Consider the following 21896-nt stretch of genomic DNA (forward strand, 5'->3'; position numbering starts at 1 on the left):
GTAAATGGCACAAGAAATAAAATTTGTGCTATAGATACGCACTTTCATGAGATCGTGGCGGGCTTTAACGAGGAGCAGTGGGTCTGAAATTTTAGGATGAGCAAGCCAACCTTTAATATGTTGTGTCAACATGTGTCCACATTACTGTTTCCCTCGTCGTTAAACTGCGGATACATAATCTAATGCCTCAGAAAATTCGATCTGCCTGTTTGCATGACAGTCACATTGGCACATATCTGATTTATTTCCACATATGAACGAGGCCTGAAACCGATTTCGAAATATCCATGCGTTTTTTTTCCTGTTTACACTGTCATAGAACACATCGGATCTGTGTCACATATGAGCAAAAAATCAGAATTGGGTCACATTTCACTGACAGTGTAAACGAGGCCTTAGAATCATTGTTGAACACTGTTGATATTTGAAATCAACCCAAACAAACACACCCCTCCCTTCATTGCTCCGCCCCCAAAATGCAGTGCAAGAGTAGATATCTCTTTATCATAGCAGAAGCGAATAAAAATAAAGCTTTGCGAAAAATAAAGCGTAGATGATGAGCGAACGACAAGGAAAACTTTCAACAATGTTTCTCAGAAATCGCTTACTGCCCCTTTTAAAGAAAAAAAAAAACATGTGGGTTTTACACTCGCTGACTTTTTCTCAAACCAGTTCTTACCTTTTCTATAGACATGTACAGTAACCAAATCCATTACCCATTGCGCCTGGATGCACACAGACTGAACAGCTAGCAAACAGTTCAGCTGTCATAGATCAGTGTTTCATCATTTCAACGTTGATCTGTTCTGGGGCAGGACGAAAGTACTAAACCAGATAAGTTTCAAACATTTCAAACAATGTTACCAGGGATCTGAACACAAGGCTCCTTTTACACCTGGTATAAATGTGTCAGGTGATCAGATCACAAGAGGAACAGCAATAAATATAGGTCGAAACAGGGTCCAGTTAAGTTAGATAAAGATCATATATTTAGGACACAGTGCAGGAGTGAAACAAATGCAGGAGGCCTTACAGAACTGAACCTGTTGGTTCCTCTACATAAACCGTTGTGCTTGTCCTGTAAATCTCTCAGAGGAGCTGAAGAAGCAGACTGCTATACTGGAGAAGGCCCAGGCAGAGGTGAGCCAGATGCAGGACCAGCTGGCCGAGGCTAGAGCAGAGATGGAGACCATTAAAGCGGTGGCCACCGTCTCTGAGAGCACGAAGCAGGAAGCCATCGACCAGGTCAAGCAGCAATGGCAGGAGGAGGTGGCCTCACTGCAGGCTATTATGAAAGGTAAAGATAAAGATACTCAGAACCATTTATTTATTGTGCTATTTCTGCTATTTGAAACGATAACTAAATCATTCATCACTACCCTGAAGTTGACTAAACTGCTTTATGATACTAATGTGGCTTTGAGGAATAATGAAAAGTGAAATAACTTTTGCAAGCACAATGCAAAATGTTAAATAGCATAATTGTATTGTGTGTTATTTTTACCAATGTGTTTTTTTTATTAAATGCTTTTATTCAGCAGACACATTAAATCTATCAAGAGAAAGTAAAGACATATATAATGTTACAATAGATTTATTTATGAAACATATGCTGCTCTTTTAAACAGTTATTTTTGTATTATTTGTATACTAGTGTATTTTTTATTATTATTTTGAATTGGGTTTTATTTTTTATTTTAATTTTCATTTATTTAGTAATTTTATCATGTGATTTTTTTTTTTTTTGTAAAATTATTTTTAATATTACTATTTTGGTTTAATTTATTTTCCTTTTCTTTTGGTTTTATTTTTAGTTAGTTCCAGTTAGTCATTTTAGTGTTTATTTCAATTAGTTGCCAAGACATTTAAATTTATTTTTTTTCACTTTATTTTGTTTTTGGTGTTTTATCTAATATTTATATTTTATTTCAGCTTTACTTCAATTAAATGTAATAGTTTTAGTTGAAGATAATAACCCTGCTTTTAAACCTTCTAATCAAAGAACCTTGAAAATAATGCATCACTGGTTCCACAAAAACCGCAGCACAGCTGTTTTCAACAGTAAATAAGAATTGTTCCTCGAGCAGCAAATCAGCATATGAGAATGATTTCTGAAGGATCATGTGACTGAAGACTGGAGTAATGATGCTGAAAATTCAGCTTTGTTCACAATATTACAGTTTTTACTGTGTTTTTGTTCAAATAAATGCAGCCTTGGTTTAGACCTCTTTCAAAAAAGATAAAAAAAAATCTCACTGACCCAAACTTTTTTCCAGCAGTGTGTGTATTTGTTAAACATATGTTTTTTTTTTTTTGTTATGTGCTTGTATAACCTGCTATTTAAGAACTGCAAAACATACCTTTCAATCTCCAGTAAAATGTTTAATGTTAGCCAATATACTTAAAGGGGTCATCTGATGATATTTTAAAAGTTCTTTTTTGTTTTATTTATTGGGTGTAATGGATCATGCTTTAATGCTTATACTGTACATTATTACAGCTCCTCTATTCCCAGTCTGTCTGAAATGCGCTGATTACTATAAAGCCTCAGAGTGCTCTGATTGGCCAGCTCACCCAGTGTGTTGTGATTGGCCTAACACATGAAGCGTGTTTCTGAAATGTAGCGCCCTTTGCCATAATAGGCTTCTAAAGCAAATATAACCACACAGTTAATAATGTTGTCAGTTTTACCGCATCAGTTCGAGCCATTGTCAGATTCTTAAAATAAGGATGATCAGGCATGACTAAAGAATGACAGTGCAGAACAATTCACAGTGGAATTTTTTTTTTGAAAGTTTTGTAACTTTCAGATATGATGTTATAGGTTTAATTTGTCATCTTCACTGTAATAAATTTTAACTCCTGAGGTGGCAAAAATTAAGTGTAAAGCTGGCGTTGTACTCTCCCATGTTCAACTGTTTTCAGTGAAATGTGCTTTACACAAGTTAACTTTTGTGTTGAACTGCTCAGGAACAGCGTTATAAATAAATCTTAACCACTGATTCCTATTTTCTTCCATTTTTGGACGGCCAAAGAAAGCGGTTTTGCTTTTGCAATTACACAACGTCTCCGCAATTCACTGAAGCCTAATCCTCTTTCTTTGCGTTTGCCTTTGGACGGGCATAGCGGAAGTAATATCTGGACTTCGATCAAGGCATTTTAGGCAGGTCTGGATGAGTGTTCTGTGATTGAATAAATCCCTTTCTGGGAGACTGAGCTTTGTAACTTTGCAGATCTTGTACATGCACAAACAGATCCATTACACACTAAAGGAAAATATTAAAAAGCCTCATATGACCCCTTCAATAAATGAACATTCAAGAGACACATGATTTGTAGAGAGAGAAGTGCAGACAGAAAGCTGCAGTGCCTCTGTGGGTTCAGATTCTTGTTAAATCATAAACGTCATAAGTAAACTATATTTGGACCAGGAAGGATTAGCAAGATCTGCTGTGAACATGGTTTTGATGCATACATCCTTATCTTGGCGTGCGTGTTCAGATGCAGAGCGGGAATTTAAGTTGCAGTTCCAGCAGAAGTTGGAGCAGGACCGTGCTCAGTGGACACAGTACCGCGATGGGATGGAGCGAGAGGTGGCAGAGCTACGCCGCCGTCTTACTGAGGGACAGGAGGAGGAGAATTTAGAGAACGAGATGAAAAAGGTCTGGTTTGCTTTTTAATATGTCTACTTTCTGTTTTTTTTTTTTTTTTTTTTGTCTTAGGAATCGTGACTCAAAGCTAGTGTTTGCATTATGTTGGTCTGTTAATCAAGCTTGGGTTTGTATCAATCTAGGCTCAGGAGGACGCAGAGAAGTTACGTTCAGTGGTGATGCCAATGGAGAGCGAGATCGCAGCTCTGAAGGCCAAACTGTCAAGCTCAGAAGATCGAGTTAAGGAACTTGAGGCTGCCAAGGTTAGACGTGCATAGAAAAGTGGAACTGAGAGCCAGACTGTTTTGTTCACATTTATTATTAGACGTGACACATTCCTTTAATGTGGTTATGCCATGACCTCATGAATAGGCAAATTCACACCTGGCCAAATAAGTCAAGGTTGCATCTGCATTACAGCCTTTAGTTATGATTATGACTATGTGAGGATGTTGTTTTGGCCTCAGGAATGATTAATAAATCAGTCGAGTCTTGTAAAAGTTGGCGGAAGTCAATGAGCCAGTGTCCGTAAAGTCGAAAGGTTGTAGATCTGAAGTCTGCCAGTTTATTTCCAAACATAAAATGTTTATGACACTGAAATGTAAAGATTATGCTTCTGTTAATGGGTGCTTTTACTTTTCATCATGAAAAATACATGATACACATGAAATACAAATACACATGAAACATGTGCTTGGTTATTTCCCAGGTGAAGGAGCTCAATCACGTCCTGGAGGCTGAGAAATCATGCCGTACAGACTTAGAGATGTATGTTGCTGTCCTCAACACCCAGAAATCTGTCCTTCAAGAGGATGCAGAGAAACTTCGGAAAGAACTCCATGAAGGTATGCGAACAAAATCCTTTTTTTATACGCAAACATTTCTGAAAAGTTTTTGTAATTCTACACTTTCTTCTTATTTTGCTTGATTGGTTGGTCATTTCATGTAGGTTGCATCGTGCTTTGTACAGTCTCTATTTACATTTTGGTTTAGGCGCTATTATGACCCCAAAGTGCACCGCCAAATATTTAGGGGCCCAATCGAATTGATTGATTTACTGGTAGCACTTTATTTCACAGTCCTGTTTCGCATGAACATACTATGTTCTTATTGTAGTAATGACACTAGGTTCTAACCCTGAATCTACCCCTAAAACTTAACTTAACCCCTGTAGTTACCTTACACTACTCTGTACTTTTGTAGCAGGTACATTGTAAGTACATTGAAAGTGCACATACTGTAAAATAAAGTGCAACCGATTTACTTACTTGTACACAGGTATAAATTACTCTGTACTTTTGTACAGTGTTGTAATGTAACGGAGTACAAATACTTCGTTACTGTACTTAAGTAGAAATTTCACGTATCTGTACTTTACTTCGTTATTTAAATTTATGTCAACTTTCACTTTTACTCCACTACATTTCCTAGATAAAATGTATACTTTTACTCCGCTATATTTCCACTAAGCATCTTCGTTACTCGTTACTACAAAATAAAATCGGAAGAAATGTGTGCAACTACAATAAGGGAGGTTTGGCGAATCACTGCTCCTAGATTGCAGTACGCACACTCCGCACGGCGCGCGCTCTATTTCAGCGTAATGCTTGTTTGTTGCCATGCCAAAGGAGGAGGAAGCACAACTGAAACCGCCATGGAAGCACGAGCACCTGGAACACGTTTAACCAGAGCTGCCAACTCTCACGCATTCTCCGTGAGACACACGCAATTGACATTTTTCACACGCTCTCATGCCACACATGCATTTTCTCACGCACAGAAAAATCGCGAAGCAAAGAGGACACGGAGACCGACAGACTAGATAAAAGCAAGTTACTTTATGACAACTTACCGAAATGTATATTCCTCATACATAATATCGATCAATAAGTGTTTTTCATCAGCGTGAAGAGGTCAATAACATAGCTGAAGGACAATTATGTCACATTTACCTCAGGAAAGCCATTTAATAAACATAGGCTAGCCTATAGCACAGTTGGCAAGAAAAAAAATAGCTATTTAGAGAGTATTTTGCTAAATATGTGTTCTATATTATATATTTATTATATTTTTACTTATATCATTAAAGGTTTTATTATAATAATAAAAAACGCATTATATTTAATTATTTTTAACCTTAAATAATAGCCTACTACCAGCTGATAGGGCTCTCTGTATGTTTACAGCATTAGGTGAGTTGTTTTTATTGTTTGTTTGTTTTTTTGAGAAAAATTAACGCCTATCTTGTGTAGCCTACCTAATATTTATACAAATGAGTCAATATTAAATCAAATCACAATTGAATTGAAATAATAAAAAAGCGTAGCTTACCAGAAATTGTACCATCTAAACATTGTAACATGTCACTAAACCTAATAAAATTCAGTTTAATTACAAAAATGTTAGTGACAATCACAATACACTTATTGTGATGCAATTTTTTTTTACAGCTAAAGGTACATGCAGTGGGAAATAAACGATAAAACAAATGTCCTACAGTACAGGCTACACAGTCCCTCCAGTTTTTCGCATTTCCGTGATCGCTGAATTCAACGCATAACCAAAAAAAAAAAAAAACTTTTACTTTTACTTCAATTACTTAAGTACATTAAATATCAGAAAATTACTTTTGATACTTAAGTACAGTATATATCAGATACTTTAAGACTTTTACTTAAGTAATATTCTAAAAGGTAACTTTCACTTCTACCAAAGTCTTTTTCTAGTACGATACTTGTACTTTTACTCAAGTATTGCTTTCTAGTACTTTATACAACACTGCTTTTGTAGCAGGTACATTGTAAGTACATTGAAAGTGCACATACTGTAAAATAAAGTGCAACCGATTTACTTACTTGTACACAGGTATAAATTATACTTGAGATATAACAGTGGTTCTCAACTGGTTTAGCCATGGCGCCCATATTTTCCCATGGTCATTTAAGCCGTGACCCAAATTTTTAGGAACTAAACTAGTTTAAATAAAGTTAAGTTGGTATAAGCCACCACAGTCATCAAAAATATAGAAAAAAAAAAAATATATTTTGGGGTAAGTTTACAGGAACTACAGTTGCCATGGTAAATACACAATATGAATGGACTGTTAATAAAACATGGACACTTATCCTGATGAATAGAATGAAGATCATACTAGTGTTGTCACAATACCAAAATTATGACTTTGATACGATACCAGACAAAAATACCTTGATACTGATACTGAATCCATACCACGAAAAAAAAAACTAAAACACCAAAAAAAATAGAAAAATATGTCAGAACTTACAATTCATTGTTTTATAAATTTTATTAAAAAAAAACCCTTAAAACTCACTTGACCAGCATGATGTTCCTGTCCTGCTTTTTGACCATTCCCTCTCCTTTATTAAATAAAATAATAATAATTACATGCCAGTGTGTGCGTCCTTACAGAGATGTTTGCAACATTGACATTATTATCAATCATGCTAACATTCGCTAACCTTTCACAATTCTGAACAGGTTGGGATGACCAAAATCATATTTCCATATATGAGTCATTTCATATTTTTTAAATGTCATTTTATAATTACAGTATTGATAATTAATTAGATTTTATCTTTGTTATTAAAAATAAGCAAAAAAGAAAATTACAAACAATATAACAAATACTATGAGACAAATAAAATAAACAGTGCTTAATTTCTTTTTTGAATGCTAGACGTACTGTAGCTGAAAAAATAAAGTCTTCACTCTATAAATTAACTATAGACTGGTTCTTAATAAATAGATCACATTTATTCAGTCAAGCATTGGGTGATTGTCTATTTTCTTTTTCCAATTTTGTTGGATTAACATTAATCCCACAGAATATTATGCTGCTGGTCCGGCCCTTTATGACCTGCACGTAGCCAATACATTGGAACCCATAGGATTTCTTTTTAAAAGCGGTTTATGTCCAATAAAGACATACCCGACTGTGTTTACGTGAATACTCGCCAGGACGTGCATTTTTACTTCGAATTTTGACTATTCAAACTTAATAATCCGCAAAAGAGAACTAAGTCATTATTCTCTTCTTGTTTTATTCCTTTTATTGTTTTATTATTATTATTTTTTTTTCTTCTATTATTTTAGTTAACCTGAAAGGTGACTAAACACTACCTTTCAAAAATTTAGTAAGATTTTTTTTAACATAATATTACATAATTTTTTAAAAAGAAATTACCTATTTTATTCAGCAAGCACACATTAACGTAATAAATTGATCAGTAGTGACAGTAAAGTCAAAAAAAATTATGCATCACAACAGCTTTCAACATTGCTAATAATAAGAAATGTTTCTTGAGCAACAAATCAGCTTGTTAGAATGATTTAAGAAGAATCATGTGACTGACTGAAGACTTCAAAAAAGTCAGTTTTGCCACCAAAGGAATAATTTACATTTTAAAATATATTACAATAGAAAACAGTTATTATAAATTGTAATGATATTTCACGCAATTACTCTTTTTGTCATAACGTAAATTCTTGCTGTCCCCAAATTTGTAATTGGTACTATCTATATAGTCATAACACTTCATAGCTTTGATTTAGTTATTAGCAAGCACTATCTTGTATGCGCCTCCTAATATGACGTTAAAGTATAGTGCTTTATATAATACACTAAGTTTGTTCAAAACAACTTGTTTTTTAAGAGTTGAACTTTTTAACAAGACACGCTGTCTATAAAATGCATCATTCTAAAAAAAATTAAGTAAAATAAAATTCATCATTCCTGGTGTTATTTGCTCTGAAAACAGGGATATGAAGCATCCTGTGTGAATGCTCTTCTACATGCCAGTAAACGTTTGCACACTCTCTTTGTTGACTTATATGGTATTCAACTTCTGTTCATCACAGTGTGAAATGTAATTTATACACTGTAAGGATAGATGCATGAGTTTGTGCAGATGGTGTTTTATTTTAGTCAGATGTCACTCGCACAGGCGTGAAAAAATTGCTGTAACAATACACACAGTAATTTTCACTCACAAATGCAAGTAAAATGCTTGTACTGACAGGTCAGAGGGCTTTATATATTTAGTAGCAAGTCAGTTGATTTCAGCTGATTGAATTGGTTTCTCTCAGTGGTTCACCTGCTGGAGTTGGAGCGGCAGCAGCACAATCAGCTGAAACACACTTGGCAGCGCGCCAATGATCAGTTCCTGGAGTCACAGCGGCTTCTGATGCAAGACATGCAGCGCATTGAGAGCGTGCTGTCCTCCGAGCAGCTGCGGCAGGTGGAGGAGATCAAGAAGAGGGACCAGGTACCTTTTTTTCTTTTCTGTTTTTTTTTTATGAACTGGAAGCATTAATTAAATCAAGTTATTATAAACGTAGACTCAAAGCAATTCTCAAGTGAAGTATAGAAGCATGCATGAGGAATTTTTCTGGTCTCACTAAAACCAAAAAATGCTACATGAAGCAACAGTTCTGACAAGCAGAACATATTTGATGTTTAACTTAGGTCGGTGGGATTGTAGATATTTCATAGTAGGCAGAACTACTCAGCAGAAATGAAAAACTTTTTTTTTTTTTTTTTTTTTTAAGGATAAATGAAGATTTTCACCATTTACTCATTTTTTTTGTTTTAGAATATTTTGAAAGTGTTTTTTTTTCCGCCCCGTACATTGAAAATCAATGGTGGCCTTGGTGTTTTTGGACCCCAGCATTCTTTAAAATATCTTCTTTTGTGTTCTGTCACTGCCTACACATTTAAAACCAAATTACGCTTGAGTAAATTATGACATTTACTTGGGTGAACCATCCAAAATGTAAAGTGAGGGGATTTATCTTGGTGCTATATTGTGTTGCATCTGGATAGTTCAGTGTTATTCTGACATTTATGCCAACATTTATACATTTTACCAGGAGGAGGATGAGAAAGAGCGATTGAGTCAGGCTAAAGAGGCAAGTGAGGATGATGGGATGGAGCACACAGACGCAGTGGAGGACTCTCTGCTCGGACTCTCTATAGAAGAGGTATCCATGTCACTTCTGTAAACCTCACTAAAGCTAGAACTAAAAGTGCCTTTAATTCATTTAAAGGTAACACTGTAGTTACTGTAATTATGTAAGGGACAACTTTACCGCTCTGATTACAGTTATTGCTAAAATACTGTTTTGTGTGTGTGTATACTGTGTATGTATGGTATGATTTCATGACTGGATCTCAAGCTTACTGAAGACTAGTAAACAGGGATCAAAGAAACAAATGACAAGCATAGAGGAAAACAAACTATAATAGAGCAAATTTAATAGACCTACCTGAAAAACTTAAAGCACTAGAAATAAGAAATACTATTATATAATATAACTATAATTATATAAAGTAATTAAATATATAGAAAACACTGCATAGTCTTCATTGTGCAAATATACATTTATTCTTATTGAAGTTACCAAAGTGATTCAATCAAGAGCAGTGAGAGATTTTCTCTTTTGTTAACATTAATGAAATAGACAACAGCAGGGATATTAGGCTTCTGTCACTTTAAGACCCAATGCACGGATCCAGTATATTCATTCACATGTGTTTTCTTTCTCAACTGTTTATGTTCACTTAAGACATGAACAACAGTGCTTAAGAGGATACTTGAAAACAGGCATTTTGACACATAAGTATGTGTATTTAACCTTTCAAGCCCAATTAGGCGGCAAAAATAACTCAGTTTGTTACTCATGCGCTCTTGCAGAGGCTTATGTGAGCGCGTCTCAGACAGCGCCAGTATATAATGATATAAGTTCTCTTTCGCTGCTTATTGTGCATCAACGGTTGAAAAAACTTCTTTTTAAACAGCAATGTTTAAAAACGCATGCAAATGATAAACTTTCGCGACAGTGGTAGCACAGCAATGTCATGTGAACGTAACCGCGATAGTGTCTTCTCAACATGTCAACAACACAAACTAAACTTCCAGGCTTTAGCTTCAACTGCAGTGTTTGAGGATTAAAGTAGAGGAACAAACTTAAGTAGGTTTGTGCAGGAAGTAAGACTGGAATTACTGATGACTCGTTTTAGGCAGTTCGTTTCTGAACCGGTTCTTTCTTTGGGAGACAGCAACTGCTTTTATTGTGCACTTTGATCTTAGACCTTTTACATTCACAAACAGCCATATATAACATTACATGAAAGGTAATATCTGAAAAAGTTGACTAAAATGAAGATTGAATTGAGAAAATGATATTGTCGACAGCACTAGTGTCCTATTATCTACCTATTATAGCTTGTGTGCACAAAATAGACTCTGACACAGGCAAAACGTGCCATCGGAGAAGCATCAATTAAATGCCACCAATTCTGTTAATGATTTCGGCCTTCCAAAACTTTTTCGTTTTCAAATTCGTTCTCAGTCACCAAACTTTTAGTGCATCACTACTATGAACGGTAACAAGTTCTTTATCCCAACTTGTTAAAGCATCTTTCAGCACAGTTGAGTCAGGGCATCTTGTTTTCTCTTTCTCTTTTTGATCTCAGTCCCACCTCAGCCACAGTATCCACAGCTCTTTGCACTCTCTGGACGCAGACACCCCGGGCCGCCCAGACGGCTCTGACCCTTATAAAGACGGGCTTCGGAGGGTTCAGTCCACAGACAGTCTGGGTTCTTCAGGAGGGACCTTACAGCCTCACGGTCTTGGCGGACACAACAACAAGGCCAAGTCCGCCAGCCAGCTGGACGAGTCAGACTTTGGTCCTCTAGTGGGGGCAGACTGTGTGGGGTTTGACAGCATGGACACCTCCTCCATATCATCCCTCCAGCCGGGACACTTTCTCCTCACCAAGGACCAGGAGAAGGCCATTAAGGCCATGACCCCAGAGCAGGAGGAGACCGCATCACTCCTGTCCAGCATCTCTCACATGGCCGATACGGCTTACCTGCCTCCGACTGGCTACCGAATGGTCAGCGAGAGCGAGTGGAATCTGCTGCAGCAAGAGGTCAGATAGTAAATGCTTTGAATTGCTGTTTTTGTTTTATTTCTTCATATTCGATGGCTGAGCTGTCTAGTTTGAACTCTATGTACAGAAGCCTTGTTAGTGAAAATTTGTTGTGATCTAAAAGAAGACTCAAGGTTGTTTACAAAAAACATCTATATTGCTTGTAATATTTTTGAATTACACAGTATTTATACTGTGTGCAGTATACCAGTTCTTTTGAAATTATGTAGGACCTACTTGTATTACTTATGATTTATTTTTATATAGCCATCAGAAACCTACACTCTTTTAAACTAGTTATTTTTAGTGAATCAGAAACAAAGCACACACAAATGACCCTTTTTGGCTGGTCCTTTGTGGTGAATCAGAAACAAAGCGCAAGCAGTATGTGGGTAGTTTAGTTCACCAACAAATTACTGTTTTGAGTTATTTTTAGTGAATCAGAAGTCCAACCCAACCAGTGTAGTTCTGCCCTGTCCAAAAAACCCACATTTGCGGTCTTTTCACTTGACCACTTGTCTACTTGCATGACGCATTTTCTGTATTTGGCCCAAGTGTTCAAGTAGGCGTGAAGATGGCAAGTGTGTGTGTAGAACTTTTGATGACCCGATGGGACACACTTATAATGTTTACAGAGCTTTATTTTTATTTTCAATACTTTGCTTTTTAAAATAAACTTCTAAATGTCTGTTTAGTAGTCACTATGTAACTTTTGAAATTGTGGTGCTTCTAATTAGGCTAAGCGATAAAAAGCAGTTGCAAATGTTGTACAAATTGCACATAATTTAGTAGTAAAACAAAGTGTTGCACATTTTATTGGTTTAAGGATGAGTAGGGTATATGTAATATCTAATTAATTTAACTTACAGTGGAATGTTATCCTGAACATCTCGCGATTTCGGGGCACATAAGTCGCCGAACAATGCATGATGGGATATGCTTAGCCTCAATAGTGTGGGTTTAGTGCATATTAAGGGCACTGCACTTGACATTTTTAAGACGTGGGACAGTCTTGCGCACGCACTTCCTGTCACGTGCACACGCTCTCAAGTGGAAAAGACTGTAAGTGTGGGTATTTTTTGGACAGGGCATTCATTTCATAAACATATGAATCTTTCGAGCTGGTTATTTTTGGTGAATCAGAAACAAAGCACAACCAGTAGTATAGTTCAAATCAAATGACAAATGACTCTTGAGCTGGTTCTTGTAAGTTGTTAAATTTCACAAGCTCAGAAGTTAGCTACTTGTTTGAATCAGTGTGATGAAGATTTGTGAACTTTAGGTGATAAAGTGTGAGAGGATAAGCCGACACTGCTTGCTGAATTAAACATGCAGTGTAACAAGTTCACGTGACAATGTAGCATGCGATTGTTTTTAATGGATCAGCAAATATGCCAACCTTTCATAACACATTTTATGTTTGTTTTTGGTGTGGTTTCACCTCAGTTGAAGAACGCTGGAAGGAAGTTGGGGCGCCGATGTGATATGTGCTCTAATTATGAGAAACAGCTGCAGGTCATACAGGGACAAGAGGCCGAGACAAGAGAACAGGTTTGACTTTTTGTGCCATTTAAAATGACGTACAGGACCCCTATTGCAATCATTCAAACGGATTATCTGTAGTAATTATTACACGTGAACTTCCTCTGCCCTCAGGTTAAAAAGCTTCAGGTCATGTTGCGGCAGGCGAACGATCAGCTGGAACGGACGATGAATGAGAGGCAGGAGTTAGAGGACTCTATCAAACAGGCCAATGAGGAAACTACTGCCAAGGTAAAGCTGATCTCTCTGATGGATTTAGTGAAGCGCAAACCCATTGACAGGGCATGTACTAATTGGACCATCATATAGAGTGAGGAAACTGCTGTAATGTTACATCTTTAATATGGTTCCTCACATCAAAAAGATAGAAAGTTCAAAAGAACTGCATTTATTCTTTAAAGAAACCTGAAAAAAGTGTCGCGATTGACGACAACAAATATTAAGCAATGCAAATGTTTCAAACATGAAGATTAATAAGAAATATTTGTTGAGCAGCATATTAGAATGATTTCTGAAGGATCATGTGACCCTGAAGACTGGAGTAATGATGCTGAAAATTCAGCTTTGCCAGCACATTTATAAAACGTATTAAAATGGAAAACTTTTATTTAAAATCGTATTTGTGTTCAAATGAATGCAGCCTTGGTGAGCATAAGATTTTTTTTTAAAAGAAAACTCTTATCAACCCTTTTTTAACACTAGTGTACTAAGGCAATATGGCTTTGCGTTCTACTGTTTTAAACAAAGCCAGTGTTTAAATGGGAAGAATGCACAGACTGCTCTGAATGTTACCGTTCTTCCAAGTCAAACGACTTCAGTAATTTTCATTTGTCTGGCTCACAGATCTTAGAGTTGAAGCAGAAGGTTCAGGAGTCTGAGTCTCTCGTAAACGCTCTCCAACAGGCCTTCAGCCAGGCCAAGAGGAACACCCAGGAACAGATGGTATGACCAAATACACTCACTTACACACTACACAAAAACATTCACTCGCTTTGCTTGAGGACTTGAGAGAGCATATGTTTAGTTTTTTCCATAGGAAAACATCTAATGTAGAACCTCTCTGTATAGATCTAGACCCATTTTCAATGTCTTCATGTACTAATGCTCTAAAGTGTCTTTTGGCATTCACTATTGACTGCAATATGTTAATGGTCTCTGCGCTTGCTTGAGGCACATCTGGTTGAAATCTGAAGTTGCACTATTAAAGTGATAAACTTTATTCTGGTGTGACATGATCCCTGAAATAAATCGCCCTGGAAAGGGTTCTGTCGGTTATTTATTACCTGAGGAATGCGTGGTGAATCTCTCAGGGTCACATTGATATTTTCATTGGCAGTTTTCTTTGAAAATCCTCTTTTATAATGGATCGTTTTCCACTTTAAATGGATATATGCTTTAGAAAACATTTGTGGCTTGCAGTGGGTTTTGTAGGTTAAGTGGTATGTGTGTGTATCCAGGCTGTGCTGCTACAGTCCAGGGAGCAGGTGACTGAAGAGCTGAACAGACTGCAGAAAGATAATGAGAGTCTTCAGGGTAAACACAGACTTCACATGACGCTGCAGCAGCAAGAGGACTTTCACATGCCGACCACAGTACAGGTACTACAGCACATGTGAGAGTTGCCAGGGTTAATAAATACAATATTACATATTGCATAAATACAACACAAATAAATACAATAGAATTTTTTTCGCATGAAATAAACTACTTTTCAGGTTGGTCTAACAGGTTTTCAGGTACATAATTGAAGAAAGTAATCAAACGTAAAATAACACTGAATATTCTTCACTGACTGTATAAATTAAATATAGAATAATCCTTAAAAGTTACAAAAAAAATTAAAATGTAAAATTATTTAATCATTTTTTTTCTTTAACTTTTGTTGTTTGATTAACATTAATGACACAGACCGCAGCAGTATATTAGACTGCTGTCACTTTAAGACAGACTGCACGAATCCAATATACTGTTAAACTTTAGTTTTATTTCTCAACTGTTTACGTTCACCTAAAGGAACACTCCACCGTTTTTTGAAATAGGGCTTATTCACTTTCTTTCCTACATTTAGATAGGTGGGCAAATGCATTTTTGTCTCAGTGCATGCATTGTTTTAGTTTGACAGGGTCGGCGCTAGCTTAGCTTAGCATAATGAATGGAATCCTTTGTTGCCAGCTAGCATGTCCTGAGTAAAAGTGATATAAAAAAACAACACCACCTAATTACTTCTTGTGGCCTGCGTATTCACAACAGGTACAAATAGCGATGCAGATTAACACTAGGCGATTTCCTAGGCAGATATTGACTTGGGACTATATTAGGGGGAAGCACAGGCGAAGCACTGCTACTTGGGCGCAGAGATATCACGCCCAAGTAGCAGTGCTCCGCCTGTGCTTCCCCCTAATATAGTCCTTAATATATAAGTCAATATCTGCCTAGGAAATCGCCTAGTGTTAATCTGCATCACTATTTGTACTTGTTGTGAATACGCAGGCCACAAGAAGTAATTAGGTGGGTTTTTTTTTTTTTTTATATCACTTTTACTCAGGACATGCTAGCTGGCAACAAAGGATTCCATTCATTATGCTAAGCTAAGCTAGCGCCGACCCTGTCAAACTAAAACCAGGGTACCCGCGGGGTCTTAAAAGCATTGAAAAAGTCTTAAATTTGATAATCTCAAATTAAGGCCTTAAAAGCCTTGAATTTGGTATACAAAGTCTTGGATTTCGTTTTTTTTTTTTTTTTGTGCCTTTTCTATGATTAAATTCATACCGTAACAAAATTAACTGTTACTAATGTAGACTAACTAAAAATTAGTCGCGTAACGTTGAGTGCACCTCGCGCTCCACGTCAATAAAGAACGCGCGAAAGCGTGCGCACCCGTTACTATGGTTACTAATCAGAGCTTTTCTGTTAAAAGAACATGTTTTCTACCCGGTCTTTTCAGTAGTATCTGGCCACAGCCATCCACGCGCGCTCTCTCTACATTGTTGAAGAAGCGCGGATGATCTGAAAACACAGACAAGCTGGAGTTCAGCAATCTTCATTTGAGAAGATCTGTCATGAGCCGCTTGCGCGACTAAATCTGCGATCAAAATGCAGGCTGATATACAGCAGTGTTTTTAATGTTGATCATTATGCGAGCAAGAATGCAATGTTTCCCGATATCCACACGATTTCAAATGTGATATTGATTTTATGCAATAAACAGTAAAAAAAAAAAAAAAAAGTAACATTAAGTGATGTACTACATTTTAAACAGTATTGTCAGGCTTATTTCTCTATTTTGCAACAAAATCTGTGGCTTTGACAAAGACAATGAGTTACCGCCACCTACTGGCGATTTTAATATCATATTTTTATTAATATTAAACGTTTTTTAACGTTGAATATTTATTGAACGTTGTTTTATTTAAAGCATTATTTATATTTTAAAGGTATTATAAAGGTGAAAAATGAAATGGAAAAATCGATTAAATGGGGCAAATATTGTCCCTTAATGGAAAGATGTGACTGCAGTCTAAGTGGAAGAGTACCCTAAGTACGGCACTCTAAAAAAATTGGAGAACTAAGGAAAAGGGATATGTAGAATTGCACAAGTGCTACTGCTAAAGAGTGCAGTGTCAATACAGCCTGTTAGCTTAATTTTAATTTCTCATAAGCTTAATCGAATTGGCCTAGAGAGAATAATTATGACATTTTCTGTCTAAAGACTACATATAAAATAGCTACCAAAATTAAAGTAACTGCAGTTTGACTAAAAGTAATGACTAAAAGTTGACAAAAAATGCAAACACATTTCGTCAACTAAAACTATGAAAGGCAGAATGACTCAAATGTGACTAAGACCAATAAGCATTTTCGTCTGAAGATGAAGAGTAAGACTAAATCAAAAATGGCTGCCAAAATTAACATTGGCCTACACACGTGCGCTACAACGCTGCTGCGTATGTATTTTATATGACTGATAATTTAAATAAAATGTATTATTTAATTCAAGTAGTCTACTTGTACATAATTATTTTTTAGGGTTTAAAATGTATACAGATTTGACATTTTCCCCTCATACTTCTGTCAGAATTGGTACGAAGTTGGCATTGAATTTCATTTGAAATGGTATTAAAAAGCCTTGAATTTAAGTTGGAGGATCCTGGGGGTACCCTGAAAACAATGCATGCACTGAGACAAAAATGCATTTGCCCACCTATCTAAATGTAGGAAAGAAAGTGAATAAGCCCTATTTCAAAAAACGGTGGAGTGTTCCTTTAAGGCATAACCGACTATGTTTACTAGGATACTCGCCAAGTTGGGCATTTTGGCAATTTTGTGTGAATATGTCCGTTCAAGTGCAAGAAGACATATACGGCCCACGAATACTGAATTAAGCACACTGAGTTTTGGTTCATTTTTGTGACGTGCTCAAGCGGTAAGCACGCTCTTCACACAAACACAGATATGCGGCTAATAATAGCACACAATGCGTGAATTCGCCACTTCCTGTGGATTTTTTTTATGTGAATGCGACTAACGACTAATAAAATTTTGGTCAACCAAGCCTTTTCTAGTTGACTTTTAGGGGGCAGCCCTAATAATATCTTAAATGAAAAATAGAGAAAATAATAATAAAACCTTAAATGATGGGAAAAAAATCTGGAAAATGAATAATAAAATCTTAGAAAGTTATGTAAAAAAGTTGTTTTGTCAGTGCCAACTATTTTTTTAAATAAGGGTTACTCAAACGCTTATCCAGTACACAACATTATAGAGTCTTTTTTTAATGTAATTTTTCCACACAGGAACTTCAGAAGCTGGTGTTGCAGTACAGGGAAGACATTGTTTCTGCAAGCACAGCGACGGAGCATTTGGAGGAGAAGCTGAAGGCTGAAATTCTGTTCCTGAAGGAGCAGATTCAGGCAGAGCAGTGCCTGAAAGAAAACCTAGAGGACACACTACAGCTGGAGATAGAGGGCTGTAAAGAAGAGATCGGTGAGTGGACTGGACATGTCAGTTGAGTTGTGTAGTCATAGAAATCTTACGTCTGGGCGCTATAATTGTGTATATGAGCAAAAGTATTGGGAAATCAAGTGTTTCAATTGGACCAATCGCACCTGCCATGCAGTCTGCATTTAGAAACATTTTGTGAAAAAAATGGGTCGTTCTGAAGAGCTCGATGGATTCAAGTCTTAGTGCCTCAGCATACCAAGACATTTTGGACAATGCTATGCTTCCAACTTTGTGTAAATAGTTTGGGGAAGGACCTTTTCTATTCCTGCATGACTGTTCCCCAGTGCACAAAACAAGTTTGGTGGGGAGGAAGTTGACTGGCCTGACCTATGTATATATGTACATGTATGTACATGTATATGTATATATATGTACATGTATGTGTATATACAGTATATAGTTATGTACTTTACAATTTGAATTTCAAGCCAAAATAAGTATGAAATGTACAACTACCGTGATATCAAATAACTTAAAAAAACAACAAAATTGTTCATTGCGCCCACCCTTAACTTGAATGATTAAACAGCACTGAAGGCTTTCGCTGGCTTACATTTAAGGCTTTGAAATTTGAGGCTTTTAGCGGTTTGGAAAAATGTTACTAAATCCAAATTCTCTTTTTAAAGGAAATTACTCCTCCATCCTTTTGTTTAGCTTCCAATAACTGATTAAAATCATTGAAGGGTTGTGAAACTCCATTTATCTACTTATTTACCTCTCATGTTTTGCATTTCAATACTGTCTTTTTCTCCTCCACTTCTCCCTGCATTGGTGACTTGTTCAGACATCCTGGAAGGTATGAATCTTTGCCTGACTGTGTGTTTGTTTAGGTCGTGTCTGTCTATAGTGGAACCACCGATGCCATCCTAACACACACCCCTAAACCCATCAGCACTGTGTGTGTGTGTGCTCAGTCACATCCTTATCACTTCATACTAGTTAATTTAGCTGTGTAGTGTGCTGTACTAATACAAATGTAACTTCATGTGATCTTGGGTTAGTCTCTGCATTTGGAAGAGAAATTAAACTTGAATGTGGTCGTGCTCTTACAAATGTGCATAACTTGATAGAACACTTCTATGTGCGTTTGAAATGTTATCTGCATACTTGCATCAATTTCTCTGCTGTGGAAGCTACTCTGAAACTCTTGTCAAGTTGCTTAGGATGTAAAGCAGTTTATTTATGGTCAAGTCAGACAAGTAAGTAATTGAGTCAGGTTAAGGGTGAAGTCCACATGAAGCATACAGTACCGGCAACATACAGTACCATTCAAAAGTTTGAGATTGGCAGGATTTTTTTTAAATGAATAAATACAGTAGAAACAGTAATATTGTGGAAATATTACAATTTAAAATAACCGTTTTATATTTTTATGTATTTTAAACTGTCACTTATTCCTGTGATGCCAAAGTGAATCTTTAGTGTCACATGATCGTTCAGAAATCATTTTAATATGCTTATTTGCTGCGCAAGAAACATTTCTTATTATTATTAATGTTGAAAACAGTTGCTTAATATTTTGTGGACACTGATATTTTTTTCAGGATTCATTGGAAGTTCAAAAGAACAGCATTTATTTGAAAAAATTTAATTTTTCTGACTAACCCCAAACTTTTGAGCAGTAGTATTTTACTTCCATAATGTGCCACATTTCCAAGTGAAACAGGTTATGGTGGGATATAAATGTATCCATCAGAACAAGATCATTTGGTGATGTACTGTAATTTAAAAATTCATTTTTAGTAATTTTGATGTTTTTTCCCCCCTTTTTGATTTAGCAGTATTTTTCTTAAAATATTTCTTGGATATTTAAATTAGTTATAATTTATTTAAATTAGGGTTAGAATTTACACTAAAAACAACTTGAAAACACTCTAATTTATATACAGTAGGCATGTGACGGTATTAAATTTTCATATAATAATGATAATAATAATAATAATAATAATTGATGAAGGTTTTATCACGGTATTGAATTAAATTACTAATAACTAATAAATTAACTAATGTTAACGTCAGAATATTTTCAAACAATATCTAGGCTAGGATATGTTTTAGTCCAGATTAAAATGTAAAAATGTTTAAGTTTGAAAATAAATAACCTGTAAGTATAAAATAAAGTAATGAACACCATACGCTGATTTCACACAGCCGTTATTTTGAAATCGAAAGCGAGGCTCCGGTGGGAAGAAAACCCGAAGTGTCGCCTTTAATCACTGGAGAGTAGTGAATGCGATGGCGTATTTTTGTGTTTAATGATGTTGTGTCAATTCTAAAACTACAGTGAAATTCATTTATAAATAATAAATCAGCAAGTAAAAAAAGAAGCAGGAATGAACAATATATATCCTATATTGGGTATTAAAGTCCACATGAAATCAAAATTGTCCATATTTACTTTGTTTGCCTAAATTGATCGTTTTGTGGTGAACAATTCATCCATGCAAATCAATCCACACAAAAAAAAATTTTGGCTTCGTAATCTTTAATCTAAATCTGAAAATGCCCCTCCCCTCTGCATTGGAGGACCTTCCCTGATGACGTATGTTTGACGGCTTGGTTTGGGAAACGCTTAACCACTCCCCTCAAACTGTTAGTCTGCTATGAGCAGAGATGAAGAGGAGGAGCGCTAGAGTAAAACCCTGCCCTCTGTTCAATATTCCGTTTCACTGGGAAATACGTCACAACACTGGAGAAAAGTCGTTTGCAACTTCCGGTTCACGCGGACTTTAACATCCAATAGTGTAAATCGCGGCAGCAGCTTCAGGATGGTAGTCCAAGGCATTGTTCTTTATCTTTACTTCCGGGGTTCTTCCCACCGGAGCCTCACTTTGGATTTCAAAATGGCGGCTGCGTGAAATCAGAGTATTGCAAATACAAACACCTGAATGAGTGTTTGAAACATTACTGTTCAGAAACAGAAAGTAGCACAGATGCGTTTTTTACGGGGGTTACCGGGGTAACGGCTGTATTTCTGCTGTTTCATCAGCGCCATCTACTGTCAGAGAGTGAATGTGCATTTTCATTCAGCACATCTCCTTCACTCCTTCCACCATGCTTCTCATCCGTGTTGTTGTTTACATAGACGCAGCAAACAGCAAAACAATCGAAATAATTCATAATAAGAAATTGTACACAGTGTTTTACAGTGCCCACAAGAACAATATTGTGCATGTTCATTATCGTGATATATCGTATCACCGTATATCGGCACTTGTCTACTATACAGTGTTTAAGTAAAAGACATGGGAATGAATGACAGTATTTTACTAAATATTTGTCTAGAAGAAAATGCAGTGCAGCAACTTCCTATGCAAAGATGTAGTAATTTTTACAAAAATATTTATTTATTTATTTATTATTATAAATATTTTTTCATTACAAGTTCAATTCAACAGAACTTAAGAGAGTGAGGACATTTGTTACCTCAACTCACTCAGCTGTTCTTGTCTTTTTAAACATGGTGTTGTAGTGCTTTGTTACTTAAAGTACTTGGAAATGCTACATTGTATTGAAACAGTATCTCAGCTGTTTTTGCTACTGAAAAATGTTGTATTGGCACTGTTCAGTGACAAGCTTATTACTGCTCGTGACACAGTGCAGAATACAGTACGCCATGCTTGAGATGTAGTATTTGTAATTTAAGAGTCATGCCTAATTCATTGACAAGTCACAGTTTTTCAATTTTCCTGCTGGCTCAGGCAGCGCTAACACACGGATCTTTGAGCAAATACTTCCTCTTGTTA

The 21896-nt window shown here is 36.2% G+C and overlaps 1 protein-coding gene across 2 annotated transcripts in view; it reads left to right on the forward strand.

Moving 5' to 3' along the window:
• rabep1 (rabaptin, RAB GTPase binding effector protein 1) overlaps nt 1–21896 on the forward strand; it is a 29643-nt gene that overhangs the window by 2342 nt on the left and 5405 nt on the right. Inside the window, exons 3-15 of one of the 2 annotated variants that reach the window (XM_081364613.1) lie at nt 1094–1297; nt 3502–3662; nt 3794–3913; nt 4360–4495; nt 8760–8938; nt 9543–9653; nt 11149–11607; nt 13054–13158; nt 13264–13380; nt 13993–14091; nt 14607–14747; nt 17943–18132; nt 18935–19150. In XM_081364613.1, the coding sequence (XP_081220739.1) occupies nt 1094–1297; nt 3502–3662; nt 3794–3913; nt 4360–4495; nt 8760–8938; nt 9543–9653; nt 11149–11607; nt 13054–13158; nt 13264–13380; nt 13993–14091; nt 14607–14747; nt 17943–18132; nt 18935–19020 (2108 nt within the window). In that variant the 3' untranslated portion in view covers nt 19021–19150. Of the gene's footprint in view, nt 1–1093; nt 1298–3501; nt 3663–3793; nt 3914–4359; nt 4496–8759; nt 8939–9542; nt 9654–11148; nt 11608–13053; nt 13159–13263; nt 13381–13992; nt 14092–14606; nt 14748–17942; nt 18133–18934; nt 19151–21896 lie in introns of those variants that run through there. The other variant, XM_081364612.1, reaches the window with a different exon arrangement.

This window comes from Scardinius erythrophthalmus, assembly GCF_964197995.2.
Source record: "Scardinius erythrophthalmus genome assembly, chromosome: 5".
NCBI lineage: Eukaryota > Metazoa > Chordata > Actinopteri > Cypriniformes > Leuciscidae > Scardinius > Scardinius erythrophthalmus.